Genomic DNA, 17,815 nt, shown 5'->3' on the forward strand with positions numbered 1-17,815 from the left:
AAAAATTCAAGGCTACTCTTGAGATTAAGCCTACATCAGACAAACAACAGTAGTCTAATTATAAGGGGATAAGGATTGGCTTACTGTTTGTTATTAGTCTAAGTGCCTGGACACATTCCAGAAAAAATTGCCAGTAAAGCAAAAAATGGTTATAAACAGAAGTACGAGCCCTATTTCACCATGCATTGCCATATTAAAATTGGACATAACTTTCTATACAAAAGCAAGCAAGCAGGCAAGCAAACATAAATAATCAACAACTAGTCAAGAGTAACCAACTTACCCAAAAAAGCAAGTATTTTTTAATCATATATTTAAAAAAATTATTATTTCCAGACAGGTATTCTTTATAGTCTATAACTACAGAAATGGTCAATATCAGGAGCAATGATCCTTATTTGAAACAAAATTACAATGAATTGCTGAGGTAAGCAAGTACTATTTCTGCGACTTAGCTAAATTATTTTTTCCCTCATACTAACTTGATATTTTTATTATCCCCAAGCTCAAGCTTTTTGGATATCATTTGCCTATTCTAATTATCCTTGCTCCCAAGACACCTCTCTGTTCACACAGAAAAGAAAGCTAAACCCTAACAACAGCCAATCTCTACTCAGAAATAATGAAGAAGGATCACTGTACTGTAGTTGCAACAATATACTCCTATCCTCAAGTTTAAGAAATAAAAATCTTTCTGTAGCAAATGAAGATTTTCCACATTATACTGTTCTTTCTCTGATGCTACCAGATTGCTGGCCCATAAAATTAAGTAAAGATTGAAGTAGATCAGGTTATTTTATCTGTACATTAGAAATTTTAAAATTCCACATCTTTGGCTTTCGTACAGTGAATGAAATCTGATGTTAAATAATGAAGACAATAAAAGGTGATTATCTCTTCTTTGTATATAAGAAAATTTTGGATTAATATCTTTTCCCCCCAACAATGATGCACTTCTTACCAAATCAAAATATTTTTAGCAAAGATTCTTTAAGCCAAAGTAGAAAATAACACATTTTTACGTGGAATATGTGTATAATTAGCTTTCAAAGCAGTTTTACATGTAAATGTTTCAGATGGGTTTTTTCCTTTACCTAATGGAGGATGTATGATACTCAATATATGTGTAATTTACGTTTTTACATTTTTTTACCACAATAATTTTCCAATATTATCAATAACTGAAATTATCAGGTGCTTTCATAATGGAGTACCTTTTAGGAAAAAAGAGAATAAGGTCCCACCCAGACAAATAATTAAATTTAAACCAATGAAAACAATTCCAAGGTGCCCTTTAGCAGAAGACACAGAAGTAAAGTGAAGGCTATTCCTAGGTTCTTAAGCAAAGGTACGCCACTATGTGAATTATTTCTTCTAGAGAAAAACAAAATCTGAAGTAGGTAATTAAATTGTATAAAATTCCTTTATAGAAAAGTTGCTAATGTCGTTTCAGAAGAATTCATATCACGATGATATGATAAACAGTAATATGTTCAAGCGAGTTATGAACGATCTATACGGGTATTCAATTGTAAAAGTTTCCACTTCTAAAACCATTTATAATAGAATAATTTTTCTTGGAATACATACCTTTCAAACAAACAAGTATTTATACATCAATTTTTTTAACTGATCTAATAAACAACTCAAACTTTCTATCCTCTAAATTTATGACTATTACTATTACATAGTGTGGTTTCATGGCATCTTTCCTAAAGTATTACTGATAACACAAAATAACAGGTTTCAAATCAAATCATTTAAACTGAATTTTCTGCTGAATGTTAAGTGTAAACTGGCTTAGGAAATTCTGTTTAAAGAAAATTTAGTTCAGAGACCTACTTTTCACAGAAGTCATTCAGAACACCCCAGTAACCTTCAGGAACGACAAACCATTCACAGTCACCTGGACCAATATTTATGTTAACTGAACAAAAGTTGTTATTTTCCTGATGTCCTGAAATGTGAAAGGAAAAAAATCATCAGTACATTATAAATTCCATGAAAAATGGTTATCTTTAGAAATGAAATGTTAGAAATGTTCAAAAGAGAACACTCTAGTGGTATTCAGTTCTTTCTCACTGGAGCATTTAAAAGGAAAAAAAAAATCTAGAGTTGAGTTTGGCCAACTCCTAACTCATTTCTGAAGTTTCTTTGGAAAACAGCAAAAATTATGGCTAAGAGCTTGGGCTCTGGACCAGGCTCCTTGGCTTGGTCATTATACAAACCTGGGCAAGTTGCCAAACCTGTCTGACTCAGTTTTCTTGTTTGTAAGAGTAGATATTAACAATTCCATAAATCGGTGTTGTTTTGAGGATTAAATGAAATTATGAATGCCTAGAACAGTGCCTAATACATGGTAAACAATAAATATGAACTACCTATTATCAATTTCATTACCACTTCTTTGTGAACTAATCCTCATTTCCCACAGGTGGTATTAGGAAATCGGTAAAAAGGCAAGGAGTGTGGTTTACAAAATGTAGCTGCTCCTGACAATGAGGTCAGCAAAACTGGTGGAGTAGGAAAACTGTGGGGAGCCGTCCCTCTCCAGAAACACCAAAAAAGCTGGCAAAACCTGTCAGAATCAACATTATCAGAACTCTGGGAGAGAGTCAAAGGTTTACAGCAACCAAGAGAATGCTTCACCAGGAGAAAGGCAACTTAAACAAGGCAGGAGATCTTTGTGGCATTTTAACTTATTGTACCTCCAACTCCCACACCAGGCTCATTGCGGACTTGGAGACTGCTGCCTGTGTCCTGGCGTGGGCACCTGGTTCTGGTCAGAGCAGAATGGACTTTGTTACCAAGGATTCGTGTTCATCTGTTTTGACCTGACTGGGGTATCCCCAAAGGATTAACACAAGGGGCTTCCCTTTGTCTGGCTTAACTTGAACTGGCTAGGGGGAGGATGTTCCCTAAAACAAGGAAAGACAAAAGAACAAGCTGCTGTTGCCCAGGGCAAAAAGTAACAGGTAAGGTAAAAAACAGACACACCCATAGCCTGGGAGAAAAAGCCAAGGAGCTAGATTTTCCGGGGAATAAGGGCTTTGAGAAGTTTGTGCATATCCTGGGAAATCTAGAAAGCCATACAAATAAATACTATTACAAAAATGTTCATAGCAGCAGTATTCACAATAGCCAAGTGGAAACAACCCAAGTGTCCATCAACTGATGAATGGATAAACAAAATGGGGTATAGTCCCACAATGGAATATTACTCAGCCATAAGTATCGATATACATACAATGTGATGAATCTTCAAAACATTATGCTAAGTAAAAGAAGCCAGACACAGAAGGTCACATACGGTATGATTCCATTTAAATGAAATAGCCAAAATAGGTAAATGCATAGAGACAGAAAGCAGACTACTGGTTACCAGGGGCTGGGGGAGGGCAGAATGGGGAGTGAATGCTTAACGGGTATACAGGGTTTCTTTTTGGGGTGATGAAAACGTCCCGGAACTAGACAGAGGTAATGGTTGCACTGCACTGTCAATATACTAAATTCCACTGAATTGTTCACTTTAAATTAGTTAATAGCTAATTTTACCTTATTACCTCAATTAAAAAAAAATGTTGCTGCTCCCTACCTACCCTGTGCACACCACACCCTGAGTCTCTTACATATTATAGTATAATGTGAGGATGGTACTCCTATTACTTACAACTGTCACCCACCACGGGAAAATGGTTGGAACTGGTCATGTCATGGAGTCTGAATAAACTTAGCTCTAATTAGCATCAGAGATGCTAGGACCGATCCCATTAACTAAATAAAATTCTCTTAGGGTACAGCCTGAGAGCATGCATATAGTTTAGAACACACATGACTGATTATGAAGTCCATCATAGTAGGTACCACTTATATTTATCTTTGTAATGCCAGGAACAAAGTGTTTGCCCCATAACCAGAGGCTCAAAATAATGTCTCTTGAATTGAACTAAACACACTAATTATAAACTATACAACATTTCTTCTAAAATTGTGTTGTTCAATATGGTACCCACTAGCCATATGTGGCTTTTGTGCACTTGGCAATGTGGCTAGTGTGAATTGAGATGTGCAGTACCTGTAAAGTACACAACTAGATTCCAAAAACTTAGTATAAAAATCTCAATGATTTTTAGATTGATTACATGTTGAAATGATACTATTTTGGCTATATTGGGTTAAAATATTAAAATTAGTTTTACCTATTTATTTTTACTTAATGTGGCTACCAGAAAATTTAAAATCATATATATGGCTTACAGCATATTTCTACTGGACAGCGCTACACTAACAGAAATTCCACAAGACACTGTGGGGAAACAAGTGCCATATAAACAATGAAAAGCCGAAAACATTTTAGGTACAAGTGACAAACAGGTAATTATATCAAGTTTACTTTTTCCCTAGATCTGAAATGAAAAAGGGCATTCTTTTTGATTTGGGGACAATGTTTACTGTTTAAAATAATTCAAAATGGATGGGAGAAGTTTCCAATTGAAATGAATCTTAACTGATCCAGTCTCATATTACATACGTTAAGAAAATCTAACTCAAGAGGTTTCAAATAACTTGTCCCATATTTACATAAGTGTTTAATGACATAGTGAGGACCAGAACATAGGTCTTCTGTCATTTATTCCAGAACGCTTTTCACAGAATTGGGCTTCCAATGGCTGGAAGATAAACACCAACCTAATCGGTCACTGGAGCATTCTTGGGAAAATAAGGCCCTCTGGCCTAAAGACTCTGCTGTTGATCCCCTGAGGAATTTAAAAATATATATATATAGATGCCTGAATTCCAATCCCCAGAGACTGACCAATTATGTATTTTTAAAAACTTACTAGGAGATTCTAATGTGTAGCCAGGGCTGGGAACAACTGATCTACATTATCTAGAAGCAAGCATAACCCTATTTTGAAACAATTCTTTGGTTATGATTCAATAAGAAGGCTGCAAAGAAGGAATCAGTCTGGTTTTCAAACCATGGCTGTTGCTAGTAGCAAACAGAAACATCTGAGCGTTATATGCAGCCGTAGGCATCTGTACAGCTGCTAACTGACTAGTGCCTGGGTTGTAACCACTGCTAAGTATTTTAAACATTACCCTGTGAAATTTGGAATTTTAAGTCTAAAACCAATACAATTCATTTTACAAATGAAGAAAAGGATGTAGAGAATGAAAGTTGCTTGCCAAAAGTGATAAGCCTAGTTAGTGCTTCTGAAGTCCAGACTAGATACCAGGATGAGTCTAGTGATGTCTCCACCTCATCAACTGTTTTTAAAATAAAATACAACAGATTAGAAAATGTGTTCTTTGATGAAACTATTTTTTACATACATACATGTCACTAGGTTATGATGTAAAATACATTTCTTACTGTGATTGTGGTTATTTAAAAAAAAAAAAAAAGTTTAAAAACACTACTCTGTGTCACTCTGCAGTAAATGGGATCAATAACCGAGCCTTTAGGCCAGAGGGCCTTATTTTCCCAAGAATGTGCCAATGACCTGACCCCTTTCCAGATTAAATTGTTACTACTGCTTCATAACTATTAAAAAAAAAAAAAAAACATAATGTGAAGGGAAAAAATTTAATAATCTGAGCCCAGACTCTTTGTTTAACCTCATAATAGGAACAAACCTTTCACTTTTATTCACTGTAAGTGGAAAGAATCTGGTTCTCTCTCATCTTTCATATTTTGATTAATTCTGTATTTTAATTGTACAAGATACATGATAGTTCACAAAAATCACCTGGCGTTCTGCTCCCTGGAACTTTCATATATAGTTGAACTGTGTTCATGCCCAATATGGTATGACCAACATGGCTTAGGAGATTTCCTGCTGATACCACACGCACAAAAGCAGGAAGTTTAGTCAGCTCATGTAGCTGCAACTTCCACCTGCAATAGAACAGCAGATCAAGACTGAAATCCTGCTAAAAGTATTTGTGAAATTTAACTATTTCTTCAAAAATCTTGTGTTCCAGTCAGAACTTGTACAAATATTTTACCTTATCAGTCATAGGAAATACTGGCATGTTTAAATTTTTCCAAGGAAAAATTCCTAACAAATAGTAATTGCTCGAAAGGAGCATTAAAAATTATGGACCAAGGAAAATACTTGACTTTCTATTTTTATAATTATATAAAAATATAGTTTTATGACTATGTAATTAGCATATAGGCAGGGTCCTGATAAAAAAAAAATTGTACAAGGGTCTTAAGTAAAAGAATCTAACTGTAAAACCTAGCAAATATAACTTAGTTAAAACTCATGTCTACTTAGAAAGAAAAATGACAAGTAATTAAATAGAAGAGGAAAGTGTAGCTAATTCCCTATCTTGCAAAGGATACCTCTTTGTATGAGTTCTCAAAAATACTACGACAAGGACTTACTTTTTGTCATCAGATAGGTCAATGTTGGTCCCAAACTTTATGGTTTTAAAGGGTCCTTTCCTCCTCCTCCCAGAACTTAAAAAAAAAGGGGGGGGGGGGAGATAACATTTAAAATGTGCCTTTTAATCAAAACAAAAACAAAAACCAACCCTTGCTGTCAAGTTGATTCTGACTCATAGCGATCCTACAGGACAGAGTAGAACTGCCCCATAGGGTTTCCAAGAAGCAGCTGGTGGATTAAAACTGCCAAACTTTTGGTTAGCAGCTGTACCTCTTAACCACTACGCCACCGGGGTTTTCAGAAACACTAAGTGGATATTAAAAATTACTTACTTATCTGAAGATGTGGATTCACTATCAGAGTGGTCTTTATGGTGACTTCTTTTCTCATTTTCTTCCTATAGATTAACAAAAATCATTTCAGCTTAGTATCACAACAGGCTACCCCTTCTATTGTTTAAAAAAAAAAAGTAACATCTAGCTCAAATGTTAAGTTTCTATAGGCCTCTTTTACTTGAGAACTTCTTCATAAAAAAAAGTCAAAGCTCAATGGCATGATACTCAACCTCCTCCACCAGCCATAAAGTTATGTTTGTGTTTTTCCTTAAAACATTCTTCTGTAAGGTGAAAAATTATAGAATCTCATATCTGCCCCATATTCAAGACATGGGAAAACTTCAGGAAAGTTGAGAAGCCTAAGAAGTATCAATCGTGTTTATGAATGCCAAGGTGACAAAGCAATGGCACACCTTCTAAACCAGCAGAGGTGCATACATGCGTATGTAGCTATACAAGTAAAGAGGGTAGAAAGTTAGACGCACTCTATTCTTCTATTCAAAATAAATGAAGTTCTTTCTGGGTTAAAATTTTGTCACAATTAATTATATATGAATGGTAAAAGATTTACATCAGTAAGGAGTTAAGTGCTGGATAAACAGGTTATTTTAATGCAAACATTACTTTTATTTACAATTCTTTGTAGGATGTAGGTGGTAGCTGTGAAAAATTTAACACAAATATACAATTTACAGGTATTGATGTCGTCTTGATTGAAAATGTGAACTCAGGTCAGAATTTTAAACACTTTTCACAGAGAAAAGCAAATCTAATAAATTACAAATTAAAAATGTTCAGCTATATATTAAATTTCAACTGTGGGACATGTGAGAAACAACTTAGTACAGACAAGTATTTGAGTAATACATTTAATAAACTCATTTCTGTGGATGCTTTATGTTCACTTTGTGGGAGAATTCACAAAGTTCTCATTACAGGGCCAGATGATTCTAGTAATGCTTTTAATAATAATATTCCTCTGATTGTTTTTCAAAGTTTTTTTTTTTTTTTAATTTTCTGTATATTTTGAATTACTTCCTATAAATTTCTGCCTCTCCCTCAGTTTTCCCTTGAAGACTGAGATTGAAAACACTAATGCCTCTTGGAGGAGTTCTCTCTCAGGTAATACCAATCTGGTAGAGAAAAAACACAAGACTAGGAATTCTACAAGCATATCGCAAATCTGAGACTCAGTTTGCCCCTCTAAATTAGTGGTTCTCCATCAGGGTCATTTTGCCCCCCAGGAGACATTGGCAATGTCTAGAGATATTTTTGATTGTCACACTAGGGGTGGGGAGTATGCTACTGGCATCTAGTGGGCAGAGGTCAGAGATGCTACTAAACATCCTATGATACGCAGGAAAACCCCTAACAACAAAAAAATTATCTAGTCTAAAATGTCAATAGCGCCAAGGCTGAGAAACCTTGCTCTAAATAGAAACATTCCAGAAATAATGGCAACAACTCACTAGACAGTCCTACTTCACCACAGCAATATTTACTTTATCGACTCATATGTCTGCTTAAACTTTAATTAGAGCAAACTTTATAACATGTACGAAGTATTTTATATAATTATAAAATAATCAGATGGTTATATAAACAACGTGCCCTTTCAAACCTTCAAAATAAAATAATCTTTAAAACTCTAAAATAATTTTCAGGAAGTAACTACTTACTCTCAATGATTCCTGGAATGAGGAGGCCTGGTACTGTGCATATTTAGCAATTGTAGTATGAGACCTATTACTTTCACAATGCCAGATTTTCTTCGTTCCAGTGGGATCCCAGTTTTCATCTGCGGGCTGCAACAACTGTGTCCTCACTTCTACCATATGTTCATTGTTAGCTTCTACCAAAGTTTTGGTAGAGAAGAGTCCCAGGTCTTCATAAATAAATAAATGTAGTTAAGAAACAAAAACTGCATTTGGGGCAATATTTTCAAAGTGCATTTAATTAAGAAAAAAAGGAAAAAAAAATTTAGCTGCTCCATCCAGTTCCTCTAAAAACCAACCAGGGCCTCTAAACACCCTGAAATGTGGAATGCTAGGTTTGCATACCATACACTGAAGCCCTAGATCTAATCATCATGTCATCCCAACACAGACAGAATCAAGGTTCCTCCCAACACAGACAGAATCAAGGGTCCAGGGACTAAACTAAAGTTTCACTTATTTAATTTTTGCCAATGCCAGGAAATACCTATGGGGTTATAGTACTTATCAGTAGCATCGAAGTTCACCCACATTTCATACTCAAAATAGTTTTTATTAATTAAATCATAATTTTATAATTAGGTGAAAATAAAAGCTAAATTTAAAAAGTGCCATGAAATCAACAATAACCAATATCACCATTATGTATTTGCATCATGGATTAAAGAAGCGATACACATAAATATACTTAGAGCCAGGAAAACATTAAAATGAACACACAAAGAACTGAAGAAAAAAAATCAAAATGAATGACTGCTAGTGTTTTAAAAGTTATCAGATAGTAAAAGAAACATACAAACTTTTTTGTCTTTCTCTAATTTAAAGCTTACCTAACTTAAGAGCTCCAGCAAGGCCACGTATTACTGTAACAGGGTTGTTTGGATTTGTACAAAATTGATGTAATGGAGGAAAGAAAGCATCACGTTTATTTTCCAACTGTAAAATTACAATGTGTAGTTAGGTCTCAGGAAACAAAAGCTTTTATTTAAATATTACGTCACAAATTCATATTCATTATTTATTGCATTTTAAATAAATATTGCATGCTCTATACTACTGCTATTTCTGTATTTTAGAATTTTTATCATTATGCCTTTTGATTCTAATTACAATTAGATAGTAACCACGTAAATTTCTCTTGTCCATTTTATCTGGAACAAAATATGTAGGAGAAATAAAATTTACATTAACTTTAAAATCAAAATGCTTTTAAAAAATATTATAAAACTGAAAGCAGGCTGAAGAAAGCCCAAAAGGACAAATCTAAATTTTGCATTTTTTTCCTCAAACATCAGTTTAAAAGATTCTATTACACTTCTACCCCAGTGCCTTCCTTACATAGTTAAGAGATCAATAAATACTGGTTGGAGGAAATATTAATATAACAAATGGCTTCTACAGAGCAAAAAAGGCGAAATCTTCAAAAAACAATCTACCATTATTTAATAGATGCAAGATCATTCTGGTTAAGTACATTAACATAATTTTACAGCTTAAATTTTTTTCATTTAGAATAGAAGCAGGAGGACGGAAGGAAATGGGACAGAACCTATTTGGGAGAAAGATAAATAGAAGTTTTGATTAAAACCTTATCAACTTCCCATATTGGGTGATATCTAAATTTCTGTAAAGTAAAAACAATACCCAGTTTTAAATAACCTTTGAAGCTTTTTAATAACATATCTACTGTAACATTTTATATTCTTGAACACTTTTTTTGAAGGTAGGTAATATCCCTTTTGTTGTACATGCATAAAACAGAATGAATTTTAATGTCCATACAACTAGTAGGTGGCAGAATGCAGATTTAGAACCCAGCTTACCCAAAAAGGTTACTTTTAGGTTAACTTCTGCCTAATATTGCTCAAAATTGGGTCAGGACAAAGTATTTCTCGCTACTCTCAGATAACCCAGTAAATAACTAAGAAGAACATTTTTTAAATGCTATTACAAAATCTTTTTTTATACATCTTTTTTCCCCAAAATATTCAAGCTGCTGCCAATGATTTTAACGTTTACTAAAAGGCATTTGTATTAAGTTAAAGGAAGATCATCTAAAAGACAGGTAAGTGCAAACACTGGTTTATTTCTAGTCAGTCAATTCACACTCACGTAAATACTAGGTGTAGGTGGATTCAACTTGTCCTTTGGCAAGGGAGGGTATGGTGAAGATGGTGGTCGTGGAGGTGGACATTTATCCAACAAAATACTACTGTTAGACAAGCCATTTTTACCTAGATTCCTTAAAAAAAAGAAGAAAGGAGAATAAATCAACTGTAGTATGTTTATTTGGAAAACACGGTTAAAAAAAAAAAAAACAACCTTGAATTACGTGCTAATTAAATTATTAGGCATTTGTATAAATAAAATCAATCCATGAGATCTGGATCCATCAAGATAATAATAAATTACAGCAAATACTCATCTTGATTCCCACATTTTCCATTGGGGAAAAATAATACAAAAGAAACCACACCACATAAATTATTGACAGTATTCTCTATTTTGCTAATTTTTAAATTTTTTTCCACTAAAAGGATAAACATGAACTCCAGTTTTCTCTCCACCATCAGAGTCTTTCCATCAAATGTTAAAACAATAAACCAAAAAAACCCAAACCCAGTGCCGTCGAGTCGATTCTGACTCATAGCGACCCTACAGGACAGAGTAGAACTGCCCCATAGAGTTTCCAAGGAGCATCTGGCGGATTCGAACTGCCGACCCTTTGGTTAGCAGCCGTAGCACTTAACTACTGTGCAACCAGGGTTTCCGTTAAAACAATAACCTGACTAAAATAGGTCTAGACAATAGTAACAAAAGAATCTATTACTATGTTTCATCTTAGCAATTATAACAAGAATATCTTTGTCACAACTCTCAAATCTGCAAAGACCTTTTTTCTTTTCTAAAAACTGGGAAGAATTTTCCATGCAACTTCTTGACTGATAAAATTCAGTAAGACTCTAATCTACGTAATATTAGAACAAACTATACCAATTTTTAAAATTACGCATATACTTGCTATCCGTTCTGACATTGTACGTAATTATTACTTATTAGCATTTGGGATTCTTTCCTTAAATGAAGGTATTATATTTGTTAAATTATAAATTCTTAAAATATGGTAGAATTATTCCCAAACTGTAATTCTTTTAGTAGAAGAATAAAAGAAAGATATTTCCAATCTCTTAAAGTTTCTACTCAACTCAGAAAACCAGCAAAGATATAATTTTAGAGCATTCAAATCATTCCAGGTTAACTAACCTACTTCACCCACTTATTACAAGTTCAAAAATAGTCAATGCATTAAAAGTATCAACTATTCTTAACATTAAAATTTCACATAAGAATTCGAAATTTTAATTATTGAGGGGAGTGAAAAAATTAGTAACTCTGCTTATTCAAGAAGGAATTAGCTATTTTTCATCATAAATTATAGGATAACAAATTGAAAAATTAATTTTCCTTATTTTGCTACACAGGAAAATCTTACATATCAGCCCTTTTTGGCTGGCACTAAAGAAAATTAAGGCTTGAAATTCCGCTGTACAAACTTTTGGATATCATACTAAATAGAACCATAGGCATGTCACTTTCTTAATTTTCTCAAGTAAAACAAAGGAGTTCATGACAGGTCTCAAAGGAATCAAAGACAAAGTTAAGAAGTCACTGAGTGGCAGGGGGAGGGAGAGAGAGTTCAGAAACAGCAAGGCTTTGCCAGCCCTGACCTGGATGGCACCCTGAAGGCTAGATTGGCCGGCATACACGGTCTAAGATAAGCAGTAGTGCTCGGGACACATCTTCCATGCCAGGAGAAACCCAGCAGAGGAGAGTCTGCTCAAGCCACCGAAACAAGGGAAAAGTAGCGCTGATTCTGTGAAAGTTAAGTGTAAGCGTCTAACCTATAGCATGGGATTAAAAAAGCCCTTAAACCCTTTGGGAAGTACCTCTCTCCCATTTCCCTGCCCCCTCCCCGCTCTGCTACTGTCCAGTCCGGCTTCAGTGACTGCCATGCCCCTGGGATAGAAGTGGGATCCATGGCACATACCAAGCCATTCTCTTGGCTTTGGAAAGGGAAGAAATTAACGAAAAGTAAAAAATAATCTGCTAGCTCCCCTAAGCCAGGAACTCAGGGAAGGCACAGCCCTTTGCATAAGCACAGGCATAAGGCATCCATGGACTCTGAAAGCCTTTTACGCCTACCTAGACGACCTGCGTGGGCCCATTTCAACAGCAAAGGCCCTCATTATTACAGTACAACTGGGTACATACCTGAAGCCTATTTTCAACTGCAACAGCTAAGGGAGAGTGGCAGATTCATGACATGTGACACTGCCCTGCCCATTAAACACCATAATCACCTGCCCAAACCAGGGGCCTGAGGACTGGCAGCTCTACCTAATTCACCCAGCTACCTGCAACAGGGGTCCAAGAATAATTGGTGCATCCCAGTCCTTTCGGCCAACAGCACTGGGTGCCCAAAGTCAGGATGCAAAACCCATCCACCTATGTGCTCTGGGGAACAAGGAAACACCTTCCACCCAGGTGCTCACAGTCAGCCATCAGCCCCCTATCTTGCTTAGCACATAACCCCGTACTGCAGCCAGGGCATACCAGAATGACCGCTATATAGCCCTGCCCGTCTAGGACTGTAGGTGAGAGCCTGCAGCATGCCCTCAGTGACCAACAACCTGGACACCTGAGCTGAATCTACACAAGAAAAGCAGACGGGATCCTGGGCTCATGTACCTAGAAGCAACTCTAACCACCTGGTGACAGGACGTGAGAGCTTCAAAAACGCCAAAAATCAAAGTAGCTCACACATCCAACCTATTTGGGCATATCAAAACAAAACAAAACGAGAAGCTAAGAAATGCTAAGCAAACATAAACAAATATAGTAACTTATTGATGACTTGGAGAAAACAGTCATATCAAATCATACAAAAAGGCAGACCATCATGGCTTCAGCAAGTAACCAAAACAAAGAAGAAACCTCCTGGAGGAAGATAAATTCTTGGAATACCAGAGGTAGAATTCAAAACATTAATATACAGAGCTCTTCAAGAGATCAGGAAAGAGATCAGGCAAAACTCAGACCAAGCCAAGGAACAAACAGACAAAGCAACAGAGGAACTTAAAAAGGTTATAAAAGAGCATAATCACAAATTTAACAGACTGCAAGAATACACAAAAAGACAGCAAAGAGAAATACAGAAGATTAACAATAAAATTTCAGAATTAGACTATTCAACAGAAAGTCAGAGGAGCAGAACTGAGGCAATGGAAGTTAGAATTAGTGAGATTGAAGATAATGCACTTGATACCAATTTACTTAAGGAAAAATCAGATGAAAGAATTAAAAAAAAATGAAGAAACCCCAAGAATTATGTGAGACTCTACCAAAAGAAATAACCTACCAGTGATTGGAATACCAGAATGGGGACGGGGGCGGGGTGGGGGGATGACAGAAAATGCAGAGAGAATTGTTGAAGATTTGCTGACAGAAACCTTCCCGGGTATCATGAAAGACGAGAAGGTATCTATCCAAGATGCTCATCAAACCTCATACAGGGCAGACCTCAAAAGAAAGTCACCAAGACATATTACAATCAAACTTGCAGAAACCAAAGACAGAGAGAGAATTTTAAGAGTGGCTAGGGATAAACAAAAAGTCACCTACAAAGGAGACTCAATAAGATTAAGCTCTGACTACTCAGCAGAAACCATGTTGGTAAGAAGGCAATGGGATGACATACATAAAGCCTTGAAAAAAAAAAACTGCCAGCCAAGAATTATATATCCAGCAAAACTATCTCTCAACTATAATGGCGAAATTAGGACATTACCAGAAAAACACAAGTTTAGGAATTTGTAAAAACCAAACCAAAATTACAAGAAATACTAAAGGGAGTTGTCCTGTTAGAAAATCAGTAACATCAGAAAACAACCAAAGACTAGAACACAGGACAGAACAACCAAATATCAACCTAGATAGAAAAAAATAGGGAAGTCACAAAAACAAATCAAAAATACTGAAAGTAGGGAAAGAGAGATATCAATACATAAAAGATAACATTAAAACAGAGAGATGAAATACTGTAGTCACAGAACTTTGATATGGAGAGGAAATCAAAGAGACACCAAGAAATAAAAGACTGGCTTAAATTTAGGAAAAAAGAGGTAAATATTAAAATTTGGAAACAAAGAAGAAGGATCGGTAGTTGGAAAATATGGCCTTGGTGACAGAGACAATGCTGGAGATCGAATGATAGAGTTTTGCAAGACCAACAACTTCTTCATTGCAAATACCTTTTCTCACCAACATAAACGGCACCTATACACGTGGATCTTGCCAGATGGAATACACAGGCATCAATCAACTACATCTGTGAAAAGAGACGATGGAAAAGCTCAATAGCTTCAGTCAGAAGAAGGCCAAGGGCCAGCTGTGAAACAGACCATCACTTGGTCATGTACAAGTTCAAGTTGAAACTGAAGAAAATCAGAGCAAGTCCATGCGGGCCAAAGTACAACCTTGAGCATAAAACCAAAAACCAAACCCAGTGCCGTCAAGTTGATTCCGACTCATAGCGACCCTATAGGACAGAGCAGAACTGCCCTATAGAGTTTCCAAGAAGCACCTGGCGGATTCAAACTGCCGACCCTTTGGTTAGCAGATGTAGCAATTAACCACTACGCCACCCACCTGCATTTAGAGACCATCTCAAGAATAGATTCAACGTGTTGAACACTAATGACCAAAGACCAGACCAGTCGTGGAATGACATCAAGGACATCATACGTGAGCAAGGAGGTCACTGAAAAGACAGGTAAGAAAGAAAAGACCAAGATGGATGTCAGAGAATGTTCTCTCAAACATTGAGCAGCTAGAGCAAAAGGAGGAAATGACGAAGTAAAAGAACTGAATAGAAGTTTCAAAGGGCAGCTCAAGAAGACAAAGTATTAAAATGACATATGCAAAGAGCTGGAGATAGAAAACCAAAAGGGAAGAACACACTCGGTGTTTCTCAAGCTAAAGAACTGAAGAAAAAATTCAAGCCTTGAGTTGCAATAGTGAAGGATTCTACAGGGAAAATATTAAATGATGCAGGAAGCATCAAAAGAAGGTGGAAGGAACACATAGAATCATTATACCAAAAAGAATTAGTCAACATTCAACCATTTCAAGAGGTAGCATATGATCAGGAATAGATGGTGCTGAAGAAAGAAGTCCAAGCTGCAATGAAGGCACTGGCGAAAAACAAGACTCCAGGAACTGAAGGAATATCAATTGAGATGTTTGAACAAACGGATGCAGAGCTGGAAGTGCTTACTTGTCTATGCCAAGAAATTTGGAAGACAGCAACCTGGCCAACCAACTGGAAGAGATCTATATTTATGCTTATTCCCAAGAAAGGTGATCCAACTGAATGTGGAAGTTATCAAACAGTATCATTAACATCACATGCAAGCAAAATTTTGCTGAAGGTCATTCAAAAGCACCTGCAGCAGTATATCAACAGGGAACTGCCAGAGATTCAGGCCAGATTCAGAAAAGGACATGGAACCAGGGATATCATTGCTGATGTCAGATGGATCCTGGCTGAAAGCAGACAATACCAGAAAGATGTTTACCTGTGTTCTACTGACTATGCAAAGGCATTCGACTGTGTGGATCAGTAACAAATTATGGATAACATTGAGAAGAATGGGAATTCCAGAACACTTAATTGTGCTCATAAGGAACCTGTACACAGATCAAGAGGCAGTTGTTTGGACAGAACAAGGAGATACTGAGTGGTTTAAAGTCAGGAAAGGTGTACGTCAGGGTTGTATTCTTTCATCATACCTATTCAATCTGTACGCTGAACAAATAATCCAAGAAGCTGGACTATATGAAAAGAATAGGACATCAGGATTGGATGAAGACTCATTAACAACCTGTGTTATACAGATGACACAGCCTTGCTTGCTGAAAGTAAAGAGGACCTGAAGTACTTACTACTAATGAAGATCAAAGACCACAGCCTTCAGTATGGATTGCACCTCAACATAAAGAAAACAAAAATCCTCCCAACTGGACCAATAAGCCACAACATGATAAATGGAGAAAAGACTGACGTTGTCAAGGATTTCATTTTACTTGGATCCACAATCGACACCCATGGAAGCAGCAGTCAAGAAATCAAAAGACACGTTGCATTGGGCAAATCTGCTGCAAAGGACCTCTTTAAAGTGTTGAAAAGCAAAGATGTCACCTTAAAGACTAAGGTGTGCCTGACCGAAGACATGGCATTTTCAATGGCATCATATGCATGCGAAAGCTGGACAATGAATAAGGAAGATCGAAGAACTGATGCCTTTGAATTGTGGTGTTGGCAAAGAATACTGAATATACCATGAAATACCAAAAGAACGAACAAATCTGTCTTGGAAGAAGTATAACTAGAACGCTCCTTAGAAGCGATGATGGCAAGAGTACATCTTACATATTTTGGACATGTTATCACGAGGGCTTAGTCCCTGGAGAAGGACATCATGCTTGCTAAAGTAGAGGGTCAGCAGAAAAGGGGAAGACCCTCTACAAGATGGACTGGCACAGTGGCTCCAACAATGGGCTCAAGCATTACAATGATTGTGGGCATGACACAGGACCGGGCAGTGTTTCATTCTGTGGTACATAGGGTTCCTATGAGTTGGACCCGACTCAACAGCACCTAACAACATATGTGTGTGTATATATATATATATATATATATATATATACACACACACACACCCCTATATACATATAAATTAAGTCTCTGTGATAAGACAATATGGCCTTTAAGAGCTAAAACGCTGAAAATAAAAGAATGCGCTTATATACTCTGAAGTGATTGTTCATATACATCTCAAAAATGAAATGAAAGATTATAATCTTTAATATACTAAGAAACACAATCAACTAGGTACCTATAGCATAAGACATTATCAATGAAAGCTTATGATATCTGCTACTGTATACTGTTTATAACTTGGAGAATAAAAACACAACTCCATGGAACTCTTTCCAATGGTAGTCCTCCAGATAATCCTTAGCTCCTACATATGCCACGATGTTAGTATGGGGGCTCTAAATTTTTCCCCATTTTGTACCAACTGTCCTCAGCACACAGGCAGCAGCAATATCTAGGAAAAGGGAAAGGCTCTAGCAGAGAAATAGGGAGCAGGTCAAAGGCAGTACAAATTGAAGCAAGCCAGGGCACTGTGAGGCCAGTGTAGCATTTGATCTGGATATTAAAATACTCCCATCTTCTCTAGGCCCAGAATTGAAGTGAGTGACAGTGTAGCTTTTAGACAAAAAGATTAACCAAAAAATTTTA

General features: G+C 36.3%; 1 protein-coding gene across 12 annotated transcripts in view; it reads right to left on the minus strand.

Annotated features, from left to right (window-relative positions):
* The window catches only part of KDM6A (lysine demethylase 6A), a 280,479-nt gene that overhangs the window by 36,748 nt on the left and 225,916 nt on the right, over positions 1 to 17,815 (minus strand). For all 12 annotated transcript variants that reach the window (XM_049871256.1, XM_049871250.1, XM_049871251.1 and 9 more), the window contains 7 exons: positions 10,561 to 10,690; positions 9,279 to 9,384; positions 8,413 to 8,618; positions 6,731 to 6,795; positions 6,398 to 6,472; positions 5,754 to 5,902; positions 1,843 to 1,957 (listed from right to left, as the gene is read on the minus strand). In XM_049871256.1, the coding sequence (XP_049727213.1) occupies positions 1,843 to 1,957; positions 5,754 to 5,902; positions 6,398 to 6,472; positions 6,731 to 6,795; positions 8,413 to 8,618; positions 9,279 to 9,384; positions 10,561 to 10,690 (846 nt within the window). The remainder of the gene's footprint in view (positions 1 to 1,842; positions 1,958 to 5,753; positions 5,903 to 6,397; positions 6,473 to 6,730; positions 6,796 to 8,412; positions 8,619 to 9,278; positions 9,385 to 10,560; positions 10,691 to 17,815) is intronic.

The sequence above is a fragment of the Elephas maximus genome, chromosome X (genome assembly GCF_024166365.1).
Source record: "Elephas maximus indicus isolate mEleMax1 chromosome X, mEleMax1 primary haplotype, whole genome shotgun sequence".
NCBI lineage: Eukaryota > Metazoa > Chordata > Mammalia > Proboscidea > Elephantidae > Elephas > Elephas maximus.